Source organism: Cottoperca gobio, chromosome 11 (assembly GCF_900634415.1).
Source record: "Cottoperca gobio chromosome 11, fCotGob3.1, whole genome shotgun sequence".
In the NCBI taxonomy this organism is placed as follows: domain Eukaryota; kingdom Metazoa; phylum Chordata; class Actinopteri; order Perciformes; family Bovichtidae; genus Cottoperca; species Cottoperca gobio.
In genome coordinates this window covers 7,692,207-7,706,358 of record NC_041365.1, presented here as the reverse complement: position 1 = coordinate 7,706,358, position 14,152 = coordinate 7,692,207, and the positions used below count along the sequence as shown (strand labels likewise).

General features: G+C 42.0%; 2 protein-coding genes across 5 annotated transcripts in view; one reads left to right on the top strand and one right to left on the bottom strand.

Annotated features, from left to right (window-relative positions):
* Positions 1-3,221, top strand: part of jarid2b (jumonji and AT-rich interaction domain containing 2b) — a 154,238-nt gene extending 151,017 nt beyond the window's left edge. Inside the window, 2 exon segments of the mRNA XM_029442647.1 lie at positions 336-443; positions 704-3,221. Of these exon segments, the coding sequence (XP_029298507.1) occupies positions 336-443; positions 704-928 (333 nt within the window). The 3' untranslated portion in view covers positions 929-3,221.
* The window catches only part of dtnbp1b (dystrobrevin binding protein 1b), a 37,806-nt gene that overhangs the window by 223 nt on the left and 23,431 nt on the right, over positions 1-14,152 (bottom strand). Inside the window, exons 2-5 of one of the 4 annotated variants that reach the window (XM_029442649.1) lie at positions 13,822-13,983; positions 10,810-10,977; positions 6,979-7,122; positions 6,044-6,369 (exon numbers count right to left, since the gene is read on the bottom strand). In XM_029442649.1, coding sequence (XP_029298509.1) covers positions 6,044-6,369; positions 6,979-7,122; positions 10,810-10,977; positions 13,822-13,873 — 690 coding nt within the window. In that variant the 5' untranslated portion in view covers positions 13,874-13,983. Of the gene's footprint in view, positions 1-6,043; positions 6,370-6,978; positions 7,123-10,809; positions 10,978-11,078; positions 11,236-13,821; positions 13,984-14,152 lie in introns of those variants that run through there. The other 3 variants (XM_029442651.1, XM_029442652.1, XM_029442650.1) reach the window with 3 other exon arrangements.

Genomic DNA, 14,152 nt, shown 5'->3' with positions numbered 1-14,152 from the left:
TCATCTATTCATGAAATCATCAATAATGAAAGAGTTGATGTACCTGTAGAAAAACATTGCTGTTCATTGGCACACTGGTAAGAAATGTTCTTGTGCTTTTTATTGCCCAACATTTCAAAAGTATCTGAACCAAAGTAAATAATCCAAATGATATTTAATAACATTTAATAACAATGGCAGTGAATGTAATGCCATTCTATTGTAATGTATGCAAACCTACTAATTTACCAGTGTCATTAAACAGTAGGAGCGGAAGACATTTAAATGATTTATCAGTAACGAGAGACTTGTGAGTTCAGTGTCTGGTTCCTACAGTGATGTCTCTGTGTGTGCAGGTGGTTCAGGAGACTGAGAACGTGGTGTTCTGTCTGGAGTGTGCCCTGCGCTATGTGGAGAAGCACAAGTCCTGCAGAGGCCTTAAGATGATGTACCGATACGATGAGGTGAGCCCCCCCCTGTCTGTTTCTGCTGTGGTTCAGTTCTCTCTCAGTCCAGATGGGGGAGACATCAGCTAGGTTTACGCTGCTCCCGGAAGTAGATTATTCAGCATGGCAGTGTTCATGCACTGTGTTGTGTCAATGCTGTACTTCCTGCTGTGTATAAATCCGTTCATAGATGAATAAGGTGACTTGTAGAAAAACAAATAGTTAATTGCTAAATGGTTACATTTGTAATCTGTATTTTGTCTGTGCCTTCCAATCAGGAGCAAATCAACAGTTTGGTGAACCAGGTGTGTGGCCGGGCGATGTTAAAGAACGGAGGCGGCGGTGGAGTCGTCGTCAGTGCAGTAGGGGGGGACCCCTGCCACGGTTTAAGCCCCGTCAAAGCATCGCCGGCCAAGCGAGGCCCCCGAAAGCGCGCCACTGTGGAGGTGTCCCTGGCGCGCCTGTCCTCCACCCACATACCCAAGGCCGCTGCTGTGTCCTGAGGGGGACGTTCGACATCACCACCCGGTGCGCTGTGTCCACGTCGTGGCCTGACCCTCCTAAACTCCCCTGTTTTGTTTTACATTAATCAGGATCACTATCAATCCCTCCTCCACCACCCAATATTTAAGATTGATTGTTTTTGAGCTTTGAAAATCCCCTCACCTGACCTCAGTCCTCCCTCCAAAAAATAAATAAAATTCACCTCCCCCCTTAGTATGACAGGCTTGTTTTATAAAAAAGAAAAGGAAAAAAAGAAAAACAAGATGTCTTTTTTGCACTAGTGTGAAAGAAGAATTTGTTTTTATTCTGGATGATTTTAGAAACCTCCCCCGTCCCTCCTTAAGTCGTCCTTTACAACATTACAAGCATTAAGTGTAACGTTCACAAGAAGACTTGATGGGCCCTGTTATACCCTTTACCTCCATCCTCCTTTAAATGAAATGGGTTACATTTGTTACCTTCTTCTTGCATCACTTTCCTGCCCTCATCTCGCCCCCTGAGACTGAACCCCATCCTTTCTCATCATGCGTCACGCAACTGTGAACATGGGACAAATGAAAAGGCGGCATTTTTTTCTCTCTCCAGTTTTGTGAAGTGAAAATGGCATCAAGTAGTTACCCAAAGTTTCTCTCTGTCCTTGGTCTGAGGAAGAGGAGTCCTTTTTTTAACGATTTTATTCTTTCTTGATGCAGCTCCTGCCTTTTTTTTTTTTTTTAAAGGGGGGTTGGGGACGCGAGGTAAAAACTTGAAAGACAGACGATGTTGGTTTATTGTTGGTTGGCTATGTTTTATCAAGTCCTATTTTGAATTTTAGCTTTGTTTTTTGCTAGGTTTTTTTGCAAGAAGTCTTCTGTGTATTTTATTTTTGTCATTGTGGATGTTTCTGTTTGTTGGTGGTTGTCAGAGGGGGCAGAGCTACAGCTGCTTGACCTGTGAAAGGTCACCGCTCACCTCACTTCCTGGTAGTATGGAGGGATCCCTCCTTCGCTAGCAAGTGAAAACTGTGCCTGATACTTAGCGAGGAGATCCATTTTATTGGTGCTGTTGGTTATAATTACTGTATAACGACACAAAAATTAAAAATCTGGGGGTTGACGCCTGCTATCGGCTAACAGCTAGCTCATGCACCCCCACTCCACAGGGCAGAGAGGCTTTCAGGCTTTTCTGGTTCTAGATGTGCAATCGTGTTAACATTCCATTCTTCCAGTCCTCTTGTTTCATCTGTACCAGTAAACATTAATTATTATATTATATTATTTTGTGTTTTTTTTACTTTTGTTGGTCTGATGTGTTATCTCAAGTAGAGCCACTAGTCAAAGAGTGTAAAATGTGAAATATCAAATCCAAGTTTGTTTTTGTTTTTTTTAATTGTCCTCATTTTTTTGGGCTTTTTTTTTTTTGCATTTTTTTCCCTTTTCCAGATATATTATGAGTGATTTTTAGAGAGAGGAAAAAGTCCGACACAAACAAAACATCAACTTTTTTTGTACATAATCCTGTAAATTTCTTTAAATACTTGAGCCTTGTTCTGGGGTTAAGGAAGAAAGAAAGGAAGGAAGGAATAGAGAAGAAGTTCCAGAGGAGAGTGGTTGATGAAGAAAAAGCCTTACATTTCCCTTTCTTCATCCGTGCGAGTTTGACGCTTGCAGGGTTGCTCTGGTAAACGTGTATAAAAATTTTAAGTGCTGCTTAAATCACTAAGAAAGAAGATATTGAGTAGCCAATGACTGCCCCCCCAACCTAGTTTTGTTTGTTTAGCTTTACTTTTTTAAAGAAAAGGGAAAAAAAAAAGATATGTTCACAAAAAAAAAATGGGTTTTTACATTTTCATTACTGAAAATTCAACAAAATGTAGTAGCTACTCATGTTGCACTGAGCTTGCCAGTGGTGACTGTCAAGGAAAAATCCTATAATCCAGTTTGTTGGTTGTCGTCCCTCGCAGAAGACTGAACTGTTTTAGGACTATTTAATGAAATACCAAGTCGGGTGTTTTCAACATAAAAAAGTGGTTGTCAAGTTTTTATGGCCTTACAATATATTTTATTCTGACGGGAATCTTTTTGTTTGTTTTTCAGTTATTTTTTTGTTTTCATTTCTTCCATTTTCTACAGTATAAACTACTTGCTCACAGTGGGGTCTCTGGTGACTTAATTTATTAGTGCCGCATCTCGGCCTTTCCCTCCACTCGGAAAGAGAGTCTCATGTTGGTTATATTGACAGTTTTTTACTTTTGCAGTTTGTACTTAAGGTTTAATAAAAACTTACCGACAATTCACTGTCATTTCTTTCCAACCTGCTTGTGTCTCTTTGTGTGCACGTGGTTGTAACTGCTTCATAATTTAGATTTCAAGTTCCTATGTGGTAGAGTCTACTAACATTAAAGGACCATTGCACCCAAGTTAAGAAAATATTTTCTTAATTTACATTACCTCGAGTGGTATCGAGCCTAGAGCTGAAATGACTGAATGAATCAACTAATTTGACAATTCAAGCAAAAATTAATATGCAATGCCAGCATTAAAAGGCAGGCCCTTAGATGGAACCCCCAAGGCAGGAAAAAAAACACCCGGCCAAGAGACCTCGAGATGGACATCAGACGGAGTCGGCTAACATGGAAACGGCTGGAAAGTAAAGCCCAGGACAGGAGGCTGTTAACAGCTGACGCTCTATGAAAAGTAGCGATGGGCGCAAGTTAGTGTCCCAAATGTGATTATTTTTCTCATCCCTTTCAGTCAACTGTATATTTAGGACGGTTTACTTGACACCATGGGCTCTAGGAATTTGCGATGGACATTTTCTTTTTACATGATCAACTTAATCCACCAGCCTAATAATGAAAGTCTTTGTAAATTGTAGCCCTTATTTAGCAGCGCAGATAATCCAGACCTGACTGTCAGCAGTCTTTATTGGAACTATTCATTTGGTAGAACAATGCTCCAATTAAAACTAGACAGGAAGGCCAGTGACATTACTGCAGCTTCATTGTATTGAGGTGAAGTCAGAAATACTAGCGGCGTGTCAAAACTTGAGGAAACAAAAGCCAAAGAATCTGCATGTCCGATAGATACCGCCAGAGGTAGAATTTATGAAAAAATTCTGTTGCAATTTGGTTGAATTGACCTTTTTTGAGGGGTCAAAACACTTGAGCGAGAAACCATTATCCTTAGGCAGAAGGTGCGAACGGGCCGTACCGTGACATTATCCAGTTCCACAGTAAGCAGCGGCAGGTGTGGGCTTCACAAGTGCTATTATGTTCATTTAACACAGAGCTTATCACTCTTCACACATTGTACATGCACAACTGTTGGAGGGCCCTGTACTTATTCATAACCTTAATTATAGAACGACCGTCACGCATGGACACCAGCTACTTACTATTGACCGTAAACCAACACATCCACTCAGCCTTTAAATGCCATTTACTCTCACCATAGCACTACTACGGCTTTTACTTATTATATATTATATTGTGTATATAAGATATTCTTCGTCATGAGAAAACATCTATATTCCATAGACCTTTCCACTCTCCATCCACCTTTTCGTTCCCTCGCCGTGTCTGCTTTCCATTTGTAAAGAGCTCAGGCAGGACTGTAAATTAGCAGTGAGCGCACGGGGACCGTCGACGTGCTCAAAGCCTAAATCCTGCTCTCGTTCATTAACTTGTTCCAGAAAAGCTTTGATTGAAATTAAACAATGCTTGGGGAGAAACCTTTATTACCAACAAGTCAAACTGTAAGCAGGGGGAAAAGAAAGGAAGGAGTAACGCTGTCACATCGCACAAATGTCAACATTTCTGTACAAAAAAAGAAATCTGGATACAGTTTAACTTTCTGGGTGTTGTCCAGTGCACAGAGCACACGGTCCAAACTGGGATTTGGTCCTCGTTCAAAAGGAGAAGTTTGCCCAAATATTATTGGTCAAAGGAATGGCAATGGGTAACTCTCGTGTGTGTGTGTGTGTGTGTTAAATCATTGATATATTGGTACCTGAACTCCATCTGTGGTGTGTCAGCTATACAGTGCCATGTGGTGTAGAACCCACTGTATTACGCCATGTTTATCAAAACTAATGGCACTAAAGTATTTCCTAATTTAGTACTTTACATTTAAAATATTGCAGAATCCAGCTCATAAACCAGCACAAGATATACAACAAGCTTTGGGGCTTCAGTTTATCCATAAAGTCGTGAAAATAATTCATCCATGCCCCCCCCCCCCCCCTTCAGATTATCTTTAAATGCTCTGTGCTTATTTGCTATATTAAAGAGTCAATTCACCCAAATCACAAAACATAATCTAGTCATGCTGGGCTTTATTAGTCCAGGTTTTGACATCAAACTAATAATTCCTGGGACAACTGTTAGAAGAGAGGTTTTGCGAATTATTCATCATAACCAGTACATTGTTTCTGGAAACACAAGTTGCTGTTTTCAAGTTGTTAAATGTCATTTTTTCAAAGCTTTAAGTGTTAAAAAATACCTTTCACCTCCTTTGCACTGGGATCGCAGCAGAAACCTCTGACCACGGATATGTCAAAAAAACCTGGGCAAATAAAATGATCGGCATGATACCACAACAGGTATGTGAGATATATCTTTCCATAAAGTGGGTGACAACATGCCGTCCAAATAGAAACTTATTTCACATATGTGGACTGCAGTAAGTTTTATTAATAAACCTGACGCAGCTGGTGATAGCCTTTTCCATTTGGCAAACTATTTGGTACAAAACACCATCATATAATCATATTCTGCAAAAGTTTCACCAGTCTACAACATATACATGTCCCCATCACTCATCGTAACGGGCCTCAGCTGGTCTCAACATGCACAAACACAGAATATTAGAGCCTTCTCTTAATAAAGTCAAACTATTTATGTGCATATTAAGCCATTCAATGCTATTAAGCTAAAGGAAACTCATACCTATTTTAAAGAATTCAATTAGAATTGAATTTTAAGGCAAGGTCCTGTGGTAGCTAGTGCAACCTCAGTGTATTTTCTGTCACGTTTACTTCATTATGAAAATTTGAGAAGGACGCCAATATTATTATATCGATTTTTGCAGCTCTGTGTGTGTTTGTGTTTAAATCCAGTCCATGTGTCCTCAAACCTTCGGCCTGCTCGCCTCCCAGTCTTTGCTGGTGTGCTGCTCTCGCTCCACCCCGTCCACCAGCGCTGTGTCCGGCTGCACCTCCTCTTCGTCCAGGGTCACCACCACGGGGGGCCTTCTCCTCCTTCCTCCTCCAACAACACCTCCACTTCCTCCTTGCTCAGTTTCCTCGTCCTCCTCCTCGTCCTCCTCTTCCTCCCCGGCCTCTGTGTCCTGGCTGGCTGAGTCGGTGCAGGTGGATGAAAGGGAGGAGAGCTTGTGACGTAGCTCGGCCTGGGTGGGGACCTGGAGACTGATCTCGCTGGTGAAGGACTCGACATCTGGACCTGGGAGAAAGAGGAGTCTCTTAGACAACATGGTTTTAAGAGTCTCACAGCAGGTGATGTACTCCTCAAGTCCAATGGGAAATGAAACCCTTTTCTATTAGATTTATTTATTATTTATTTACTTTGTTAGACCAACAACTTAAAAAGGCACTGTTCTAATGTTGGAAGCACTTCATATGTTTTTAAAACTTGCTAGGATTTGGCCGAGCTGTGTCGCCTACAGACATGTAGAAAGTAGCAGAGATTTACTTGCATCAAATAATTTTTCAGACAAAGACTGAGCTGTCACTTAGATGCTGTAGGTTGTTGACTGTGACTGGAGTTTTCCCGAGCAGATGTGAACAGATGGTGTTTGTATATGATGCCTAAACCCTTTTCCTGTCAATCTTCTGAGTCACATATTTCTGCTTTATCAAATTCTTGATATGGATTAGCTGTAGAGTGTTATTTCACTTCAGTATTTAAGCGTTGTATGAGTTATTATAGTGTTAAATCATTTAGATTGCGTCCACATATTTGTATCCACATACTGTGTGTGTGTGTGTGTGTGTGTGTGTGTGTGTGTGTGTGTGTGTGTGTGTGTGTGTGTGTGTGTTTATGGCCAGCTACCTGCGACAGGCGAGGCAGCACTGTTGTCCTCTCCCCCAGAGTGCAGAAACACATCCAGGGCTTCGTGGTCAGACATGTCCATCAGATCCATCTGCTCCAGCATGTCCACGTTCACCTCCATGGACGACATGCTTCCTATTGGCCCTGGACACGACATGAGACAGAAATATATTAGCCTCGCACAAGACCGAGGAGGGCAGCAGCAAGGGGCTGAGTCCAGGAAGACGAGTGCTTTGAGATTTTTCGTTCCAAAATTTGCCAAGCGGAAGCAAATGGGCACAATCAAGCTGGATGGCATTTGAAATGGGTAAAGCTTTGTTTACATTATGATCCAAAGCATTACCACACACAATGGATTGCCAGGTGTCACTATATGCAGGAAGCTGTATATGAAGGCGACAAGCGACACCTACAACATCATTAAAGGATAGGTTCACATGTTTTCAAGGTTATCCTGATACTCACATGCCCATATGTACATTGAAAGAGTAATTGGTTGTTGCAGTACTGCATTCTTACAGCATTCTTAAAGTCAGCTGAAGCCAACATGAAGCTGTTTGTGAAATATAGTGACTTCCAAAGTTAATATGCAAAGTTTAGTAGAAGCAGTGTTTCCAAGGTGAGCTGCTACAACACAAGACTTTCATACTAAAAAGACTAACTGGATGATACCTACTCGATTTGAACTTAAGACATGTTTGCAATCAGAATGTAAAGTAACATAAAAAGGAAATACTAAAGTGCCTCAAAATTGTACAGTAAATGTATTACATTCCACCACTGGAGAGGAGGAACTATATCTCTTTTGATCTACATATGGGCATGTAAGTATTGCTTTTAAGACAGACTTGAAAAAACTTGAACTTATACACAGACAGACTTCAGCGGCTCAGAAACACAGAGCCTCCTTAGAGAGAATTCAAATGTACCGTATCCACTTTTTTACCAGTTGAAATAATTGGAATCAACCTTAAGAAGTGAATAATGCTGATCATCATGGTCCCCACATGTATGTTTCAGGGCTGGGTAATGAACCTTCAAATGGAATTCATGTACAAAGATCGACCTGGCCACATAATGCAACAAACCCAGCACCTGTCCACTAAAGGTGCATTAAGTAAGGAACAAGACGATACGTAAAAACAGATGGAAGCCATACAGACTCTTGTGGTGATTCTACATAATTGTTATGACATGCAATGGGGCGATATATATCGAAGGTTTAAAAACGAACCAGTCTCTTATTTTGTCTGATATCTGTGATGATGTTCTAAATGAATGTGGCTGAACCAGCATTAAAACTGACAAAGTAGCTTGTTGTTTAATAAGCAGTGCACAACCAAATCATTGGAAACTCCTCTAACACCCCCAGTGAATACACAATCTACTACAGTCCTGGATTCACCACCTTGCAGTGGTACAAACCCCCCCCGTTCACTAGCATGATGTGCTGCATGCGTCACAAACAGCCAGTCAGTGCACTGTGGGGATGAAAAGGGGGTGGGGGGCAGAGTTGCGAGCAGGAAGCAGTGAGAGAAGATGCCATTGGCTACCGTACCTCAAGGAAATGAGGAGAGCGGAGGAGGGCGGCGCAGGGAGGGAGAGCGAAGAAAGAGAGAAAGAAGGGGAAAGTTATTTCCCAAGGACACTGCCCCAAAAGTCCCTGCGTCCTTTAAATAGCAACACAAGATCACACACACACACACACACACACACACACACACACACACACACACACACACACACACACACACACACACACACACACACACACACACACACACACACACACACACACACACACACACACACACACACACACACACACACACACACACACACACACAGTGAGAGTTTCAGATCACTCAACTTTGGCAATTCATTTGATTGTCCACAAATGTGGGTAACACACATTTAAAGTGATTCTAATATATATAATATCATGTAACAAACGAACCCGGATGGATTTAACGCGTATACACACACACACACAAATGGAGATGTTGTGTCATTTTTAAACTTACACACATACAAAATCACGACTGCGCACATACAGTATTACTAGATTGGTGTATAAAATGTAAAATTGCCTTCTCTCTCGCTCTCTTTGTTTTTTGCAACACATCTTAGCGGAAAAAGTGTCTAATGCTCACTAATAACATCTCATTATGCAGCCATGTGCGTATCCATATCTCGCCTGTCAGCTACGCAATTACCACCACATAGCAGCTATTTAGCCTCATAAAACATGGCATTCAGGATGTTGATTCGGTTATCAGCCCCAAACGGAGCACGCACCCACACGCGCACACGCACACGCACGCACACACTTTAACCAACACTAAGGCTACGTTGTGAAATCTCGGTTCAGAAAGCACTGCGTTGAGGACATCATTTCCATGTGACTGCCTCTAACATGTTCTTCTTTTAGCCCTACTGTGACCTTGCCTAAAAGGTTTCCCTGCAGGGAAGGACTGAGTTTGCGGCGAGTATAAGTATATGTGTGTGTGTGTGTGTGTGTGTGTGTGTGTGTGTGTGTGTGTGTGTGTGTGTGTGTGTGTGTGTGTGTGTGTGTGTGTGTGTGTGTGTGTGTGTGTGTGTGTGTGTGTGTGTAAGACCCTCGAGACTAGCTTTTGATGGCTCAATGGCTTATGACATCTGCAGCTCCTTCTCTCTTCTTTTGTGACTATCTCCTTTCAGTTTTTTCTCTGCATCTCTCTCCCCTTTTGTCTCCAGCTGGATCTTTGCTCTTCAGTGGCGGCGCCCTGCTGCAGGGATTTATAGTCGTAGTCTGAAGGATAATGAGTCACAGTGCGCTGAGAGTTATTGAGCTCTCACACCGTTAGCCTTATTTTCACATGTATTTCACCAGAATCGTGATGTGAGCCTCCTCCGTAACTAATTACAAATATTCTTTTTGCCAATTATGACTGGTTGATTCAAATTGGTCTGTTGTGGATGTAAAGCAGCCCACATGCTTGCTTTTGTACTGTGAATCACATCATTTGAAGTGTTAACCCTAAATGTAAACATCTCCTCTGTCTTTTTATCCTTAATGACTTTAGGCGACACACGATTCTGACTGGGAGCTAATGAGCTTTGAATATTTCACTCAGTGCACCTCATACCTGCCGTTGGTGATTCTTTTTGTCATGGAGATTATGAGAAACTGCACTGATAAAAAAAAAGAAAAAGCTGTTTTGAGCGACAGTGAAAATATAAGTCTCTGCTCTCCTTAAGTCTCTTTCCTTTCGCTCCATCTCTCCTCCTTCCTTACTGCTCCACAATCCTCTCTAATAAACCATTTCCAGAGGATTAAGGGAGCAGGATTGATGAGTAAAAGAAGAAGAAAAATCACATTACAAACTCCGGGCGAGTAGAGTTGAATACATCTTTCCGTGCAGGGTGCATTTCTCATGCAGTTCCCCCCTTTTCAGCAGATCCGTTGGGTATTTTAGAGCAGGCTTTTGGCAGTAATACATGGGGTAAACGGGATTCTATTACAATCCCAGTGGAAGACTACATTTATTTGGCTCGGTGGCATTTTTCAAAGTAATGGCTCTACTTGTGTGTTTAGCGAGAGGCGCTCAGAGCGTGGAGCCTCGCTGCAGAAAGCTATTATGGCTCAATCTTGTGATATGCAGTTGAAGTGTGAAGGATTCAGCTGATGGTGTCAGGACTGCGGAATTAATTCATTTGAATGCTGGATGGCTTTGCATTCACCCTTGAATAAGTAACAGACAGCACAACATAAAATCCTCAACGTGTTGCCTCAGACCAAAAGAAATGATCATTTTCAAGCTGTTTAAATATAATGAAAGAGCTTCTGACCTCTCCTCTCAGCGATCTGCAGGTAGCCAGTGGACAGGTACTGCTCCATGTCTTGTTGGAAGGCCTCCTCAAAGAACTTCTGCCTTTCTTTCAGCTTGACCTGGGGGGCTGGGGCCCCTCCCTGGTCTGCCCCAGGGACCCTCTGTGTGTACTCCGCGTCTAGCTCCACTAGGAAAAAAAGAGAGAAGAAAATGTGCAGATAGTTAGGAGTTGGGCATGAGATAAAAACTTAACTTACTTACGAAACTTATCTTAGAAATTTCTCTGACCCTTTTTCATCTGAAATTAATGAGTGCTATGGCAGATAGAAAGCAGCCAAACTCAATCTTTACTGAAGCAGAACGATGTAGAGCTCAGTGCTCCACCGCAGTCACATATTCTGCCATTCAACGTACCCTCAGTGACTCAATACTCTGCCTCCGGTGGGTTTGCACGGGAGGGACCACACTCACTGAAGTCTCTCACGTTATATTTTCTCCTGTCTAAAACATGCAATGCTGTGTGTGTGTGTGTGTGTGTGTGTGTGTGTGTGTGTGTGCACGTGTGTGTGTGTGTGTGTGTGTGTGTGTGTGTGTGTGTGTGTGTGTGTGTGTGTGTGCACGTGTGTGTGCACGGCAGCAGCCTTGAGTCACAGACAGGCTGTCTCTTTAGTTCACTTGTTTCCCTCTGATAGATGGCAGCATTATATAAGACCACGCTGACACTAACAAGAGCCGGGGTTAATATGAACAAAACGGCATCTAATTTAGGGAATTAGGAGTAAAAAAAATAAAAAGATGCCTTTCCAATTTGAATTGACTTCTGTTCAGACTGTCCTCAACAAAATGAATCAAGAACGTTGCATGCACCTTTTTTTACTTCTCTTAATCCTCCACTTTAGTCTTTATAGTTGAAGTATAGAGTATGTGATAACTAAAATCTTGCTCAGGTAAACTAGTTTATTTGTATATATACTCTACGTAAAAGCAATAACGTGCTCTTCTTCCCATTGTTCCCACTGAATCTTTTCTCTCCTACATCAATCTGGCTGAATCGATGGTGAAAGCATGACAACATGCAGACAGCAGCCCACATTACAACAAAAAACTAAGTGACATCTCAGTATGCAACCAGCGACAGTACTGTGTTATTACAGAAAAGGAGCCAAAAGATGCTGGCAGACTGACAGAGCAACAAACACACAGCTCAGTGATTTATCAGTTGTCCGGTGCGATTTGAACATGACCTCCTTATGACTATTTGCATTTACATCCCAGTTCATACTGAGCTGCCTGTCTCACACAGCTGTGCACCAGTAACTGCCTTTCCTCTGTGAACACCAGCCCCCCAAAATCAATTCACTGCTCCAGGAGTGTCAACTGTGCTGCAGGATCCGAGTGGGCACCCTCACACAGAGAAGAGTCCTGATGAAACAGGCTGGGGCCTAAAGGGGCTTCGCAGCAGATGGACACACACACACAAAGAAGGGAACAATGAGGTCCCACCAGAGCTCCCTCATGATGAACATCTCACCAACAGCCCTTTGAGAAAATCAATCAATCAATCTCTCTCTCTCTCTCTCTCTCTCTCTCTCTCTCTCTCTCTCTCTCTCTCTCTCTCTCTCTCTCTCTCTCTCTCTCTCTCTCTCTCTCTCTCTCTCTCTCTCTCTCTCTCTCTCTCTCTCTCTCTCTCTCTCTCTCTCTCTCTCTCTCTCTCTCTCGTCATTCCTCACTCAGTGTCCAATTTATCTCCTTTATCTGACTAGCCGTCTTTTCTCTCCATCACTCCCTCATGCTTCCCTCCGGACTCTGTCCTACCCTCTCTGTTGGCTGGTGTTTGAGTGTGTGGATGTCTTGTAGAGGCTGCTCTATTAGATTAGTGGCCTCAGGGAAGCTTTGTTCAGATCATCAAGCATTGAGTGGGGTTAGTATCAGAGGATAGAGAGGGAGGTTGCGTTTAGTTATAATTAGGGTTTGTGGACAGACAGCATTAATGGACGCTAGATCCTGTCTTTTTTATCTCTGTCTCTAATCGAATTCTCAATCCATTATTACCAGCAGGGACAGTGACGCTGGTATTGTTTTCACCTTGTGAGTCTGTGTAACTTCTGAGTGTGTCCCCCCGTCTGTCTGTCAAATATTTCAAAATATCTGAGAAAAACAATCTGATTTATCCCAAATGCAACTTTTGAAACCAAAAAGCATCTTAAGCTAAGCAAGACATTAAGCACATATAATGATGGTTTGTGCCAGTACTCCCCTAAAACACTTGGATGAATGTAAATTTCACATTTAATGATGAGGTTTTTCATCTTTCCAGATTTATTTCGAACATAAACCGGTCATATACATTTCTCTTCCTATGCTTTGTCTTTTCTTACTAATCTCTCCTTCCTCCCCCTCCATGCTCTTGTTCTTTTCTTCATCATGATCTACCAGACAACCATATCCTGCTACGCATGTTACTGTAGCTACGGGAGCCATTTTTAGCTCTCACTCATATTTAGCCTGCAGGATTAAGTTAGCGCTGATGACTTTAGTGTAGGAGCACAAGTCATTAAGTCCAACACATTCTATCCTTACAGGCTGTGCTGCACATACAGTTGTACGGTGAATTCCTGTGAATGCACATGTAGTTGTAAAGGCATTACACCAACACTCATGCTCACACACAGTCTACACTCTACACAAGGACATGATTCATACATACGATGATGAATGAGTGCTCACACAGACGTACACATCTGGTGATGATTCATAGGTGCTCAGGAAATTGCATTATGTTAGTCACAGCTGATGATGTCAAATGAAATGACATAATTTCATTCAATTACAAAATGTTAAGTGTGAAATAGCTGCTACCATCTCAAACTGAACCACCTCTTCTGAAATGAACACAAAGAGGAATTGTGTTCATGAGAAAAAGACTAAATCAATGCCTGCATGAGAGTCACAAAGTCCTAACAATGAATTTCCTGTCACAGTTTTACTTTCACAATGAAAACGTTTGACAAGTAATATTCTGGTGTACTACCTGAGTTTGTCCGCGCTGCGTTACTTGGTGCGTCTGTTCTCTTAATCATCATGCAGGTCAAAAAAGGAAACTGTCCCCTCACAGGCTGTTTGTGTTGCTCGGTAGCTCAGCAGGCGACACCATGTACTCCCAAAGCTACTCTCCTTCTCACATCTCCACTGCCTGACGCAAAAAAAAAAAAAAAATGGTATATATATATATATATATATATATATATATAACATTAAATAATCTACTTCTGCTTGTTCAGATGGCTATTTGTGGAGATAGGTCGACACGAAATGAGACTTTTAATGTAATTACACTCATATGTGTTATGTGCTCTAGAAAG